The 13478-nt window shown below is 49.8% G+C and overlaps 1 protein-coding gene across 1 annotated transcript; it reads right to left on the reverse strand.

Moving 5' to 3' along the window:
- Positions 1 to 7294: 7294 nt before the first annotated feature.
- On the reverse strand, positions 7295 to 11228 carry Tcl1a (T cell leukemia/lymphoma 1A). The gene is made up of 4 exons (XM_004635218.1): positions 11100 to 11228; positions 8458 to 8631; positions 7781 to 7897; positions 7295 to 7381 (listed from the first exon to the last, which is right to left on the reverse strand). The coding sequence occupies exons 1-4, from the start codon at positions 11226 to 11228 to the stop codon at positions 7295 to 7297; spliced, it is 507 nt and encodes a 168-aa protein (XP_004635275.1).
- Between the last annotated feature and the right edge of the window lie 2250 nt (positions 11229 to 13478).

Here is a 13478-nt window from a genome sequence, read left to right on the forward strand (position 1 = left end):
CTTTACCGTGCTGCCAAAAAACCTATCAGATACATGCAAATGAAATATGACCAGGATCGTCCATGACCCAAATGAGGTAAAAAGAGCCAGAGCTCAGGGTAAGAGATCACAGGAGAAATGTAAGCCCCCCTTGGCGCACGGTGAAGGTGACACAGACTGGGGTGGGGGTGGGGTCACACTAAATTAGGCTGAGTCTAAAAGGATGGAGCAACCCTGCAGACATACAGATAGGGTGGGGACAGGGGTTTCCATAATGACCCAGATGGGACTATCAAGTCATAATCTAGGATTCCCACACAAGGTAGGCCAGATTATGTGCTGTGTGCCCCTTCTAAAGTAACGATTTACTGTGTTACTCGTGACTCAAGAGTCAGAGGACCAGGAATGAGACACTCAGACACCCAACTCAGGAGAGTCCAACCGGTCGGGCAGTAAATGGATGTGACATCTTGGTCCTCGGTCAGCGGGTTGATGAGGCCAGCATTGAAGGGAGTGGACGCCAGGTCAGAACAGCACCAGCCAGGTTCCCTGGATTTTAGCCTTTGGGTGCCCTCAAATAATTGGCATCTTGGCCAATGAAACCGCTGTGTAAGTTCCTTGTCATTGGACCAGTCTCCAAATTTGTTTTTAAATTTGACAACTGAGAAATGCAAAGCTCTCTCCAATATTACAGTGAAGTATTAAGGAGAAGAACATTTGCTTTTTTTTTTTTTTTTATGTATTTGGTACAGCGTCTCACTACACAGCTCAGACTCGTAGTGATCCTCCTGTTTTAAGCTTCCCCAGTGCTGGGATTACAGGCATTTGCCACCACACCCAGTCTTGGTGGCTCAGCATGCCCCTGGGCAGGGCTGGCCCAGCACCTCAGATGGAACCCTGGTCCCTGCACTTGCCCAGGCAGGCGCTTAGTCTGCTGAGCTCTCTCACTGGCCTTAGGAGAACATTTTCTTGAAACGGTTCTCACTTAAATCTATAAATGGTGTTTGCCATGGGAGGTTCACTTCCAAGAATAAATTCATTGGACTGTTGAAGGTGAATGCACTTGATGCCTGGATTAGTCAGTTTTCCTAACCTGTGGGACGTAAGACCCATGATGCAAAGGTACAGAGGTTTAACTGGGCTCATAGTTTAAGAAGATTTAGTTCACGGCTGGCAGGGACATCCTCGTGGAAAGGAGTGCAGGGCAAAGCTGTGCAGTTCACGTGCTCAGCAGCAGAACGGAACAGGGCCAGGGAGGAAGGCACGGGGCTGAGGCGCAGCCCTCGAGCGGGCAGCGGGGATGCACCGGACGCGTCCAGAGCGTGCTCTGCCCATCTCCTGGGCAGATCCCAAGGCCGACCCCTCTACCCAAACCACCCTCAGTACCCGAAGAGAGGTTGGAATCTTTTACAACTAGCATTATTTCTTTAGAGAATTAACTTTAGAGGCCAAGTAAAGCTGTTTTGTAAGCAAATACAATTACGATAACAAAGTAACTTTGAAAGACAGTTAATTTGGGGCCCACTGGGGATATTAGCTTTACTTCCCAACCTTCTCAACCCCCCTCATTAAACATAGCAGAGCTACTACAATGCCAAAAGAAAAGTTGAAAAAGGCAGGAAAAAAGAAATAAAAAACTGGGTAGAATAAAAACATCGAAAGTATTTTTTTTTAAGACAGGGGCTCACTATGCAGCTCAGGCTGGCCTAAGGCTCACTTTGTTGCCCAGGCTGCCCTCCAACTCCCAACAATCCTCCTGCCTCAGCCTCCCAAGTGCTGGGGTTACAGGCATGCACCACTACACCTGGTTGACCAAAAGTATTTTTAAAAAGTCCCATATTTAGAAGACAGTCATAGAAGATCCAACAAATGTGTAATATAACCCTCCACCCCCCAAAAGGAATGTAAGGCAGTAGAGTAGAAATGATTAAAGAAAACTCTCCTAAAAATAGAACAGGACTTGAACCCACGTAAGTGAAGGAACAAATGACCAAGAACAGTCAACTCGAAGGCAGAGTCTATTAAAATTATTAGATACAAAACAGAAATCTCTTCAGCATGAGCAAGAATGATCAAGCAATTTAGATGGGATTAAATCTTTGCAGGATACTTCTATAAAACATAGCAGAGTAAATGGAGTGACACAGAATAAATATCCAACAAAAATGTGAACCAAAGTTTTAAAGTTTGGCCAAAGTGATCCTCAAATGTCAGGATCACTAAGATGGCAATGACAGGGATCAAGGAGCTCTGCTTCCGTGTTGCCTTCCCAAGTAATTTACCTATCGCGTTTCAGACCACCAAGAAATATCCAGGAAGCCTGTCATTTGGACTAATAACGGCAGTGAGGAGGACAATAAAGATACTGTCCTGTGTATATAGGTTGGGTTATTACTTACCTGAAATGCTTTGGGACCGGAAGCATTTTAGATTTTGGAGTTTCTAAATTTTGGTGGATTTTCCTATATTGTATAAATTGCTGAGGTAACTTGAGGGTCAGGTCCAAGGCTATAAATGAAATTCATTTGTGTTTCAGATGCATCTTATACTTGTAGCCTGAAGGTAACATCAAATAAGAGTCAATGATTTTGTGCATAAAATAAAGCTGTACACATAGAGCCATTAGTATTATTTTTCTTTATATATGTATAAAATATTCCTCTATGCCTCCTGTTTTCTAAATTCTTTTTTCCCTTGGCATTGTTTCCATGGTTACAGTTATCCTGACATGTCAGGATATCTTTACACACAGAGCCATCAGTGTGCCCACGGCCTCCCCAGTCAGGTCAGGTGCATAATTTTCTAGTTGTGCTCACAGCATTTCAGATTTTGAAGTGTGCTAGATTTCAGATGTTTGGGTTAGGAATGTCTAACCTCTACTTTTGTATTCTCCAATAATGAAGGTATAATTCAGCTATCAAAAATGGGAAAAGAGGGGAGAACAGCCAGAGGCCAGCCTGAGGGTGCCCTTTGAGGTATCATTTAGCACTTGAAGGCTATTGCTTTTGGTGCTTTAGAGGGACAGCGGGAACATAATGTTATCAACACCAATGTCATTCAGAACCATGTCAGCTTCCGACAGGTTGTCGGTCACAGGTGGTTATCTGTACTTAATTAACATTTATAAAAATTGGAGTCCCATTTCTCAGTCCCATGACTTTAAGCCGGGTGTGGCTGTGTGTAGCTGTGACTACCTCACTGGGTAATACAGAGAGTACGTCCACCCCAACTGAAAGGCCTTTGGACAGCGTTACAGCTGCCTGAAATGTTTATAAAACATGGAGTAAAGATATTATCCCGAGATGTCAGGATAACTGTAACCGTGGAAACAAACAATGCCAAGAGAAAAAAGAATTTAGAAAACAGGCAGCATAGAGGAATATTTTATACATATACAAAGAAAAATAATAGTAAGACCAAATAATTGAAAATGGGTTTAATTCACCAATTCAGAAGTTACAGCAGCAGCCCATCAACACACAGGTATGTTCTCCCTCTCCCTCTAAGTGAATCCAGGCAATGTATTTATAAAACACATCTAAAACAGAGACACTCAGATGATGGGAAAAAGGATGCCAGGCAAATGCAGGCTAACAGAAGCAAACACGCAGCTTGCGACAGGCCACAGTGGAGAGCGTGTCAGGAAATCCTCCAAGACGAAGGCCCAAAGGCTGTAATTCACAAGGTACACCAATCAATACTTGTACGTCCAGTACTACAACAACTTTAGGAAGCTTAAGATGCCCGAGATTAAAAGAGAAGATGGAGCTGTACCCCTCATGGCAAGTGTTTATATAATTTTCTAGGCTAAGAGAAATGACTGCGAACAGAGACGTCTAGGCGTACTGGCCACAGCAGGGATCCCATCTCTGCACCCAGGTGAGGGAAGCGCGTTCTTCACGCATGTGCAGGGAACATCACATAAACTGAGTGTGTTAGGCCACATAAAAGATGTGGGCAAGTTAAAAAGTATAACATCCTGATTTCTGGGTAATAAGCTATAAATTAAAAATGAAAGTTACAAAAGGCCCTCTACTTCAAATCTTCTTTTGAGTACTGCTAGGGATTGAACCGAGGGCCTTGCATTTGCTGACTACACATTATATTACTGAGCTACATCCCCTATCTGAAAAATTTTTGAGAATTCTTCCTAAATTGGGCACAGTGGTGCACCCCTACCATCCCAGTTACTTGGGAGGCTGAGGCAGGCAGGAGGACTGTCAAACATTGAAGCTAGTCTGGGCAATATAGCAAGACCTTATCAAAAAGAAAGGGAAAGGGACGGGCAGGCTTCCTTAAACCCAGGTTGAAGGCAGTGGTGGCGGGCACGTGGCGCGCATGCTGTGGTACTGCTATTGTAGCACTGGAAGCTCTAAAAGTGTTGCCATCACTGGTCTAGGGCAAACCTCATAAGCCTAGAGGAAACGGGAAAAATACAGGCTTTCCTGGAAGTCACGGTAATGAAAGCAACACAGTAGAATCTGCGGCATGTAAAAAAACATAGTGAACACAAGCAAATTTACAATCTCCAAATCTTCTATGGAGGTAAGTCAGGCACTGAGCATAAACAGCATGTGGTTTCTCTTCTATGGAAACCCAAGGTACGAAGAACAAAATAAAAGATAATGGAAAGTAAGGAGAGAGATCTTTCTCAAAGGGGAAGGTGTGGTGGTCGCCAATTGGTGGTCGGCTTGTTACACCCAGCGGAAGTGAGCTCGGGTGGCGCTGGGCACGGGACGCCCACCTGAGGGGTCCTGCCGGCAGCAGAAGAGGAGGCAGAACTGGAGAGGCTGCTGAGAGGCTGTCAGGGAAGCTGCTTGGAGAAGCTGCTACCTCTCCTGGGTTGTTCTGCTGGAGGACCTTGTCATGCTGGCTTTGTTTCCTGATGAACTTGGTTGTTCTCGTTGGAAGACAAGCTCAGGACTGTGTTGTCCCCGAGGATGGCTTTGGCTTACTCTGGGGGAGCACTGGTTCGCACCTTGAGCATCGCTTCCTGGCTCTGGAGAGGAGGATGGTGCACAGCTCCATCTCCTGGAGAAGCTTGTCGCGTTGGTTTTCCTGATGGGGCTTGGCTGTCTTCTTGGGACCTCACTGTTCCTGAAGATGGCTGTGGTACTTTTTTTTTTTTTTCTTTTTTCATTTATTTGGTTGTTACGGGGTCTCACTACATAGCTCAGGCTCCTGTTTCAGCCTCCCCAGTGCTGGGATTACAGGCATGCACCACTATGCCCAGACTCTGTGGCAGGCTCAGCCTACCCTGGGGGCAGGGTTGGCACAGCAGTGCTGTTAGGGATCGAACCGTGGTCCCTGTGGCTGTGGTTTGTACCTTGAGCATTGCTTCCTGGCTCCAGTACAGATCCTTCACCCTGCTAACAGCCTTTCTAGCTTCCACCACTGACCTTTGGCTTTCCCACTGCAATACACCAGCGTGAGACGTTGTGCTCTCGGCCTCCAGCTGAGTCGCTGTTAGGAGTTCTGGGTCCTCAGCTGGAATTACAGAGAACGTTGCTGTGGGATCCAGGCCCTCGGTGAGATTCTTTGGCCTCTAGTGTGTGCACTGATTTCCTGCTCTTTTTGTCTGCGATTCTTTGGGTAAGTCCCTGTAAAATAATCTTATTAAATATGTCCTGTACAGTATTGTTCCCCTTGCAGAACTCCCAAGCCATGACAGAAGGGATGAAGAGATGGAGGGAAGGGAAATGAGAAAGGGGAGGAGAAAGCAATGGAGGGGCGACACCAGCAGGCACCAGCTCCACACAAGCAACGTGAACGTTATGTGCTAATATGCGCTAATGACGCAAGAGAGTAAAAATCCTTGACACCACATTCCTGCTCTGCCCTCGGTCTCCTTGTTCTACTTACTGCTGAGAGTAAGGAAGCGTGTTCCCGGCCTGCTCCTCTTGCTACTGTACCCAGAGCGCTTCGCAGAGTTCCTGGTGGGGAGCAGTATTTGGTAAACGGATGCCCGGCCCAGGCATAGCTGGGAGGTCTCCCACACTCTTCCTGCTCAGTCACCGCCGTCAGGCTGTCCCCAAGAGGCATCCTGCAGGCCTTGCTCTGGCAGACTGCAATGCAAAAGGCAAGGGTTAAGATAAGACATCACCTTGATGAGTTTCTCTTCTGTTCGAGGTGTTTCTCTTGTAGAGTTCCACAAGCAACTTTCCGAGGACCCAGCCCTACCCCTTCCGACCTCTTGGGTCACCCTGCACGTGTCCCCCTTCCGTGTCTCTGCAATGAAGTTGTGGACTGAAGACACACAGGTGTGGGACCCAGGACTCTCCTGGCTTCCTGGCTAGCTCTCTGGAAGGTGTCCCCTCCTCCTGCTGCAGTGCTGCTTGATGGTGCAGGAGCAGACGAGTCAGGCGGGGACAGGGTGGGCAGTGCTACACCCTGCATGAGTCATGCAAATGAAGGAGCCCGGTCAGGGTCCAAACGGTGGTGACGATCCCAGATAGAATCTCCCACTGGGACTGCAGGAGCTTCCCAGGCAAGGACATACCTGGGCCAAGGGATCGCAGAGGCAGGAATGACAGGGTGAGACCAGGCATGGGTGTGACTCCAGGAGCTGCCAATAACTCGGTTCTGAGCTCGCTCTAAGGGTCTTTGTACTTCCAGGAACACTGGGGCATTGAGAGGTCTCTGTGAGAGGAAACCTTCAGTGCTATTTGCAAAGCGTCACAAGTGTACAAAGTCCCCGGCACTCTTTCTTGTGCAGCGTTCTGATGCAGCGTCAGGGTGACTGCCCATTCTCCTTGTTCACCACCAGGACATCAAAGAAAGCAGCAGATTCAGCACAACTTATATGAACCATCTTTCATTTAATTAGTCAACGTTACAACCAAGTGTTCACATCCAACCTCAAGAGGCCTGTATGTGTCCACAGGGGTCCCCGTCCAATGGGAAACTAACCATTTTCACTTCTAAGATGAACAACCCAGAGGCCCCCCAGCAACTGCTTGTCTAGCCTCTCGCAGGGCCATGGGCCTGTGGGGTGAAGGAGACTTTGCAGACCAGGTATGGACAGGCCTAGCACATGGAGAGGCTGCTGACCCAACCCAGATGCAGAGCTGAGGGGACAGAGCAGAGACGGTCCCTGGGTATGAGCAGAAACATTGGGAGGGCCAGAGAAACTGAAAATCATCTTCCAGCTGGGAAAACCGGAGGCACTGGTTTGGTTTGGCTCTGGGGGAGATAACGGGGCCAGGCTTCCTTGCTGGTGCGGCTTGCCAGGGCAGCCTGCAGGGCGGGAGGCAGGCCCAGCAGCCGGGGCAGGGTGCATCCTCTGGCCGGGCATCTCCTCCCTGCACAGGGAGAGTCACTCACACACAGGAACAGTCAGTAAGATGAACACAGCACAGGCGTGCACTGCAGGCCCAGGGCCAGCAGAGTGGAACTGCAAGACCTGGGAAGAGGTGAGAGAGAACAGGGTCAGAGGCAGAAGGGAAGACCGTAGGGAGTTTGCTGGGGCTGGCTTCCCGGGGCTGGCCTCACTGCACCCTGCACGGGGCCACAGAACATGATGACTGATCAATGTGCTCTTCTATCACTGAGTGTTGTCAGTGTAGGTGCCAGCTTTGGCCCAGGGCACTGTGGCTGGGACCATGGGGCTGCCTAGAAGGCTGTGGCTCTCCAGATGGTAGTGAAGATGGGGCATCCCTGGGAATTTGCCCACCTGGGGACCCTGTGGGGTGGCAGTGTAGGAGTGGGGCTCCTTCTTTCCAGGAGGCTGTTCAGGGATGGGCTCTGGGTGCTTACCACATCAGGGACTCTTTGGGTCTGGCACCACCTCATGGCCTGGCACCTCCTGTTCCGGCACCTTCTCAGGGTCTGACACCTTCTTGGGGTCTGGCACCTTCTGGTCGTCTACCTTTTCCTGGTCTGCCACCTTTTCCAGAAGGATGTCTTCCATGTCACAGAACTGAGGGCAGGAGGAGAAGGAGAGAGAGGGGTCATCAGATCAGAGCCCAGGACCCCGCTCTGTTCTAGCCTAGGTACTCACTGGCAGGACCTGGGTGTGGCACGGCTTTAGCCTGTCACTGCCATCAATGAGAACTTCCTGTACCGTAAAGTGTTCTTCTTTTGTGTATTTGGTACAGGGTCTCACTTTGCAGCTTCGACCCATAGTGATAATCCTGTTTTCAGACTCCCCAGCACTGGGATTACAGGCTTGCCCAGGGGTGGGGCCGGCACGCCCTGCAGTCCAGGATCAAACCATAGTCCCCATGCATGCCTCCACAGGCACTAATCTGCTGAGCTATCACTCTCTCACTGGCTCCCAAAGGCTTCTGTTGGGGTCCTCAAGGGACGGCCAGCCCTTCAGTGTTAACTCCTGTCTGGGCCAGCCCTTTATAAACATGCCATTGTGAATCCCTCCCCTATAACAGTGTTTGGTCCTGGGGTGGAAGCAAAAACAAGCACAGAGTGGACAGGGCAGGGCCACCCTAGACGCCCGCCTGTGCTTGGCAGCCCCACACTTGCCTTGATATGGTACATTACGTGCCAGGAGGCGAAGTTGCTGTCTTGGTATCTTTTCTCAGAGGGGTAGTGCTGCCACATCAGGGGCAGCAGGGATGGGCCGAGCTGGGTAGGGCTCTTGGGGTCCCCCACAGGGACTGTCTGCTGTCGCAGGAGCACCTGCATGTTGGTCTCTGACTGCAGAGGAAAGATGGATACACATTCAGGTCCCACTCACCAGGGTCCTCCAGGTGCAGGGTCCTTTCTGTTACCTGCAACCCCTGCCTGAGCCGACGGACGCGAGCGAAAGATGCAGGTGGTCACTGTGTCTGATGCCAGCCACGGGCAGTGTCAGGGGCTGTGGCTGGGATGGCACAAAGCCAGCCACGCAGACAAGGTCACGAGGGGCACGCTTGTTCCCAAGCTCCTGGTGCCAGCGCACGCCACACGGCCCTTGGCTTGGTCCCCTTTTACTTGGAATTGGAGCTTTTTAAAATCTGTTCTATTGCCTCGTTTAGGTAAGATCTCCCTGGATACCAGGCTCTAGTGACATTCTGCACCCTCCCTCCCTCCCCTTTACCACTGGTATCTCCTGCACTGCAGCAGCTGTGTCCTGCCTTGCCGGTCTTGGGCCCCACAGCTCAGCCTCAGATGAAAATCACAGCTCCTCCATGCCTCCCATCACGGGCAGGGCGATTCAGCGCCTTTCCCACGGCCCACTGGCGTCCACAAGGCCCACGCAGCAAGGCCCACGCGGCAAGCCCCACCTCCCTCCACTCAGCTCCAGCCGCACAGGCCTCCTGGCTGCTTCTGGGACCCGCCACACTTATGTCTGCTCCCACCAACCCCTCTCACCACCGTCCTGCCTGCCGGGAACCTCGCTCCTAGGGCTACCCAGCTCACAGCTTGGCAGAGCGCTGCTCCGGTCTGCCCGTCTATCACAGACAGACAGGACGTGCGACTGAACGGAGGCCCAGCACAGCTTTCTCAATAACTCAAACTGAGCTTTACTTAAAAATTCAAGGGGAAAAAAAATCAACTCTATGATACCCGTAAGAGGCAGGCCCCAAAGATTTAGAAAGATAAATGACGGCCAACAGCACCACTGCCTCCCATGCTTGTTCTTCCTACATAGTTTAACCACCAGCTTTATTCCCTTGTCTGCCTCCCAGCCGTGTCAACTTCACAACATGATCCCTGCAAACCATCCCACCCATGATTGTTCAGTGAGTCTAGGGGCTTCTTCATCTTTATTCAGCGAGCATCAGGTACTATTACTTGCTCAATGAGTTTCTCCTCCGAGGTACGCAGTTTTATAAAAACTCCTGCCAAATGAAATCAATCAGTTCAAAAAATCACAAACAGATCATTCTACATGATGTAAGCTCCTTGAAAAATCACCATTCTTGAGTTGCATTGTCTTCTAGATCCTTTAACCTGTGTTTGAGTTGTTATCATTTTCTTATTAACTAAATCACTACATATAGAAATATCATTTCTTTCAACTACGAGAGGCAAATCCTGCCCCAAATTTTGCTACTGGGTTATTTTTCAGATGACACCAACACCATGAAAAACTGTTGGATTTATGGTTTTGGTGAGAAGATATTTCCCAGTTAAGAGATTTAAAATGAGATTTACCAAGATATTTTAAAACTTCACCAAAAAAGAAGTAAACACTTAAATTGATTTTTAAGAAGCATAGATGTATATTTAAAAAATGGAAATGACAATAAAAGCACAAATTCAGATTGCAGTGAAAAGCCTGGAACTGTAAACCCGGGCTGACCACAAATCAACACTCTGCATCTGCTGTCATTTTTCATAAATATTCTACTATCATATATTTAAATTTTTGTTTTCCACCTTTCCTTGGTTTATGTACGGGGAGTTTTGCCACCAAGGCTTCAATTGCTTTAAGTAAACCCAAGCTCTGACTGAAAATACTTGCATGAAGGAAACGTCTTCCAGGACCAGGGATTGAATCTGGGGCCTCATGCACGTGCGCAAGTGCTCTAGCAAGGAGCTACATCCACAGCTTTCGCTCTTTTTATCTTTCTTTAAATGTGGAGGCAGGCTTTCCCTAGTTTGCCCAGCCAAGCCTCAGAATTGTGACCTTCCTGCCTCAGTCTACCGAATGGCTGCAGTCCAGCCACGTTTCGAGGGTTATTATTATTTTTTTGAGTTATACAGTTTTTCAAAGAAATAACTAAAGATCCATCCCCATCCTCGGCAGCACACACTCCACACCGGCTTTGCTGTCTGTGCGTTAGTTGATAGGTTCGTCCAGAGCACAGGGCAGCGTGAGTGTCCCTCGCCCTAGGCCTTGGTTCTCAAACTAGAAAACGCCTTTGCAAATTAGAGGTTTCTGGGCCAGGTTAAGGAGATTATGGTAACTGGCTCGTGCACCAATCACTTAAGCACATTCCTGTTATATGGATTGGAACCCGGAAGCCCAGACAGCCCCATTTCACGGAAGCTCACGGTCCTACGCGGCTCATGCCCCTCCTGGTGTGCCCACCTTACTTGCTGGCCTGGGGGAAACGCAACCGGCAGAATCCAGCTCAAAGCAGCTTCAGAGAGTGCTGGGAGACCAGGGGAAAGGGCTCCCCACCCCTGCACCCTGCAGGGCAGGAGGACTCCTGCGGCCCCAGAGCAGGCTGTACCTTGAGGATCACAGGCAGCCAGGTGCGCCGCTGCTCATCCATGAACGTGGCCTTGTCCCATATCCAGAGACGACTGGGGTGCTCCGTTATGTGCTTTACCTGCCTGTTGAAGATCGTAGACTGGGCCATGGCACCTAAGCAGTGCAAGAACAACAGTGCAACCTTGAGAGACCGCTCGCTGACCCTGGGCTGGTCTGCTGCAGCTTTATAGCCTAGGGCACAGGTGCACCCCCCATTGGAGGGCGGGGCAAGGGGCGGAGCAGGAGGTGGGTGGGCGGGACGCACGTGGCAGCATGTAGCAGGTAGGCGAGGAGAGGGGCGGGGCACAAGGTGAGAGGGCGGGGCCGGAGGCCAGAAGTGCACCCTGGAAACCTGGGGTCACCCAGGGTGGAGCACCCCACCGGGTCCGAGGTCTCAGCCAGCCTTCCCTTGTTTGCACTTCAGCTTCCTGCTGCAGAGGTATTCGGGTCTCTGCCCTTTTGTCTGGTGGTAGAAGCTCCAGCCACTGTGCGGTAGCTAGTCAAGCCCTACCCTGAAGTGCTTCAGAGTGGATGCTCCGCAGCAGCCCAGAGCCAGGGCCCTTTCTCACGTTCGGGGATCAGAAAAGAGCGCAGGAGTCTGACCCAGGTCTGGTTTCTCAGCTCCCTAGAATCACCTTCAGCCTGGGGTTTTGGGGTGTCAATCAGTTTTCTCGAGAAGCACCATGCTCTCCCCCACACGTAGGACGTGCATTTTCCATGGCTTTGATGATACTGTGGTCATCTAATAGCCATTGCGAAACATGGTGTTGAAGAAACATGTATTTTCCCGTTACTCTTTAATTCATTAGTGAACGTATTGTTCGAGATGAATGTGGAAAAAGGAGCCCTTCCCTCCGAGCCCAAGAGCAATGGATTGGAAAAGTCCCTGGGTTCCAGGATCAAATCCATCTCTTTGTAAATTACTACAAGGAATAAATAAAGCAATTGCCCTTTATTTTGCTGTAATACATGCCCATTAAGACAATTAAAGTGAAGTTCTGAGAAACAGGAAAACCAGCTCCAGGCCTGTTGTCCCAACAGCACCACTGGTAGCAGTCCGACGCCTCACCTAGCTGCTCTCCCACCGGGCAGGTCCATGCTGATGCGGAAGTGGCCACCTACCAAAGAGGCGTGGTTGGAAGAACCGCGAGCTCAACCAGAACGGCGTGGGTGGGCGGAGCCGCGAGCCCAGCGAGCCTCTCTTCCAGCGCGGTCCCTCGTGGTGCGCTTGTTTAATATTCCAACATGCAGCCGTCAGGATGATTTCCCTGTGGAGGGCTCTCTGCTTCCAGCCCCAGATACCCACATCATAAGATGAAAGCCTTGGGAATAAGCTTTGTTGGAGAAAGTCTCAGCCGTGTCTGGGGCTTTGAGGTCAGAACAGTGCCGCTAGGATGGTTTTGTGCGGAAGGAAAGGGGTCCCCAAGGAGCCAGTGTGGCCGCTGAGCTAGCCACGTGGTTGCCGCAGAAGCCAGGCTGTAACTGGCCCTAGGACTGAGGATGTAACTGAATTTGTTTCATTTGCATTTACTCTATTTTTCCAAGGGGCAACAAAGAAAGAATGGAACAAGAACCAACTCCCTTGACTGGATAAGTTTCTGGATGTTCTGGGAATATGGTTCCCTTTTCCCTCACTTTGAAAAAAAGTTCTTTAATTTTGCATAATGTCTTCTTAATATTGAACAAGAGTATATATCATTATTGTGTGGGGTTTAGAAAATTATTCGAGAAGTTTCAAAAAAAAAAAAAAATGAAATCAGATGACTGAAGCATTCGAAAACAAGTTCTGTGGAGGCCAAAGCTCTGCTCCAGGAAATTCCTCCAGAGGGGAAACAATAGCTATTGTGTGGTCTCAGACAAGAGAGTCTCCCTAGCCGCTTACCTTCCTCATCTAGGGGCTCCGGACCCAGTCAGCCTCGCTTTAGAATTTTCTGTTCCTGGCTGTTTCTTCTTTGTTAGTCTGCAGGTTCACTGGGGACACACGAGTGGATGTTCCCAAAACACTCATTTGGGCAGCATTCCTTAATTGGTGCTTTCACGGCCCACCTTAGGGCTAGTTTTGGCTTTATCACACTCACCTGTGAACTTGGCCCATCCTCACCAACTGGGCAGCAAGTGCCCCACCTTTGCTGCCCAGGCTGAGCTGCCCAGGGGGAGGAAGGAACAGTTAAAGGATAAGAAAGCTCTAACACTCGTTCTTGAGAGCCTATGGTTTTGAGCCCTGATCTGAGCACTCAGTCTCAAGGACCTCCATGGAATCCGCTCTTCAGGGGCAGGGAAGCCATCCTTCTTTGGATTCCAGAAAAGGATTTAGGAGAGAGTTGTGCAGGCCGGGATGATCCACTGGGACTCCAAGAGC

The sequence above is a fragment of the Octodon degus genome, unplaced genomic scaffold (genome assembly GCF_000260255.1).
Source record: "Octodon degus isolate 3935 unplaced genomic scaffold, OctDeg1.0 scaffold00070, whole genome shotgun sequence".
NCBI classification, from domain to species: domain Eukaryota; kingdom Metazoa; phylum Chordata; class Mammalia; order Rodentia; family Octodontidae; genus Octodon; species Octodon degus.

Excerpts from the sequence above, each read along its gene's own strand:
- Tcl1a (XM_004635218.1), bottom strand. The coding sequence starts at position 11,228 with ATGGCCCAGTCTACGATCTTCAACAGGCAGGTAAAGCACATAACGGAG. Across the intron at positions 7,898-8,457 it reads ACGTAATGTACCATATCAAG|TTCTGTGACATGGAAGACAT; the intron begins GCAAGTGTGGGG and ends TCCTGCCCTCAG. Across the intron at positions 7,382-7,780 it reads AGAAGGTGCCGGAACAGGAG|GTCTTGCAGTTCCACTCTGC; the intron begins GTGCCAGGCCAT and ends ACCTCTTCCCAG.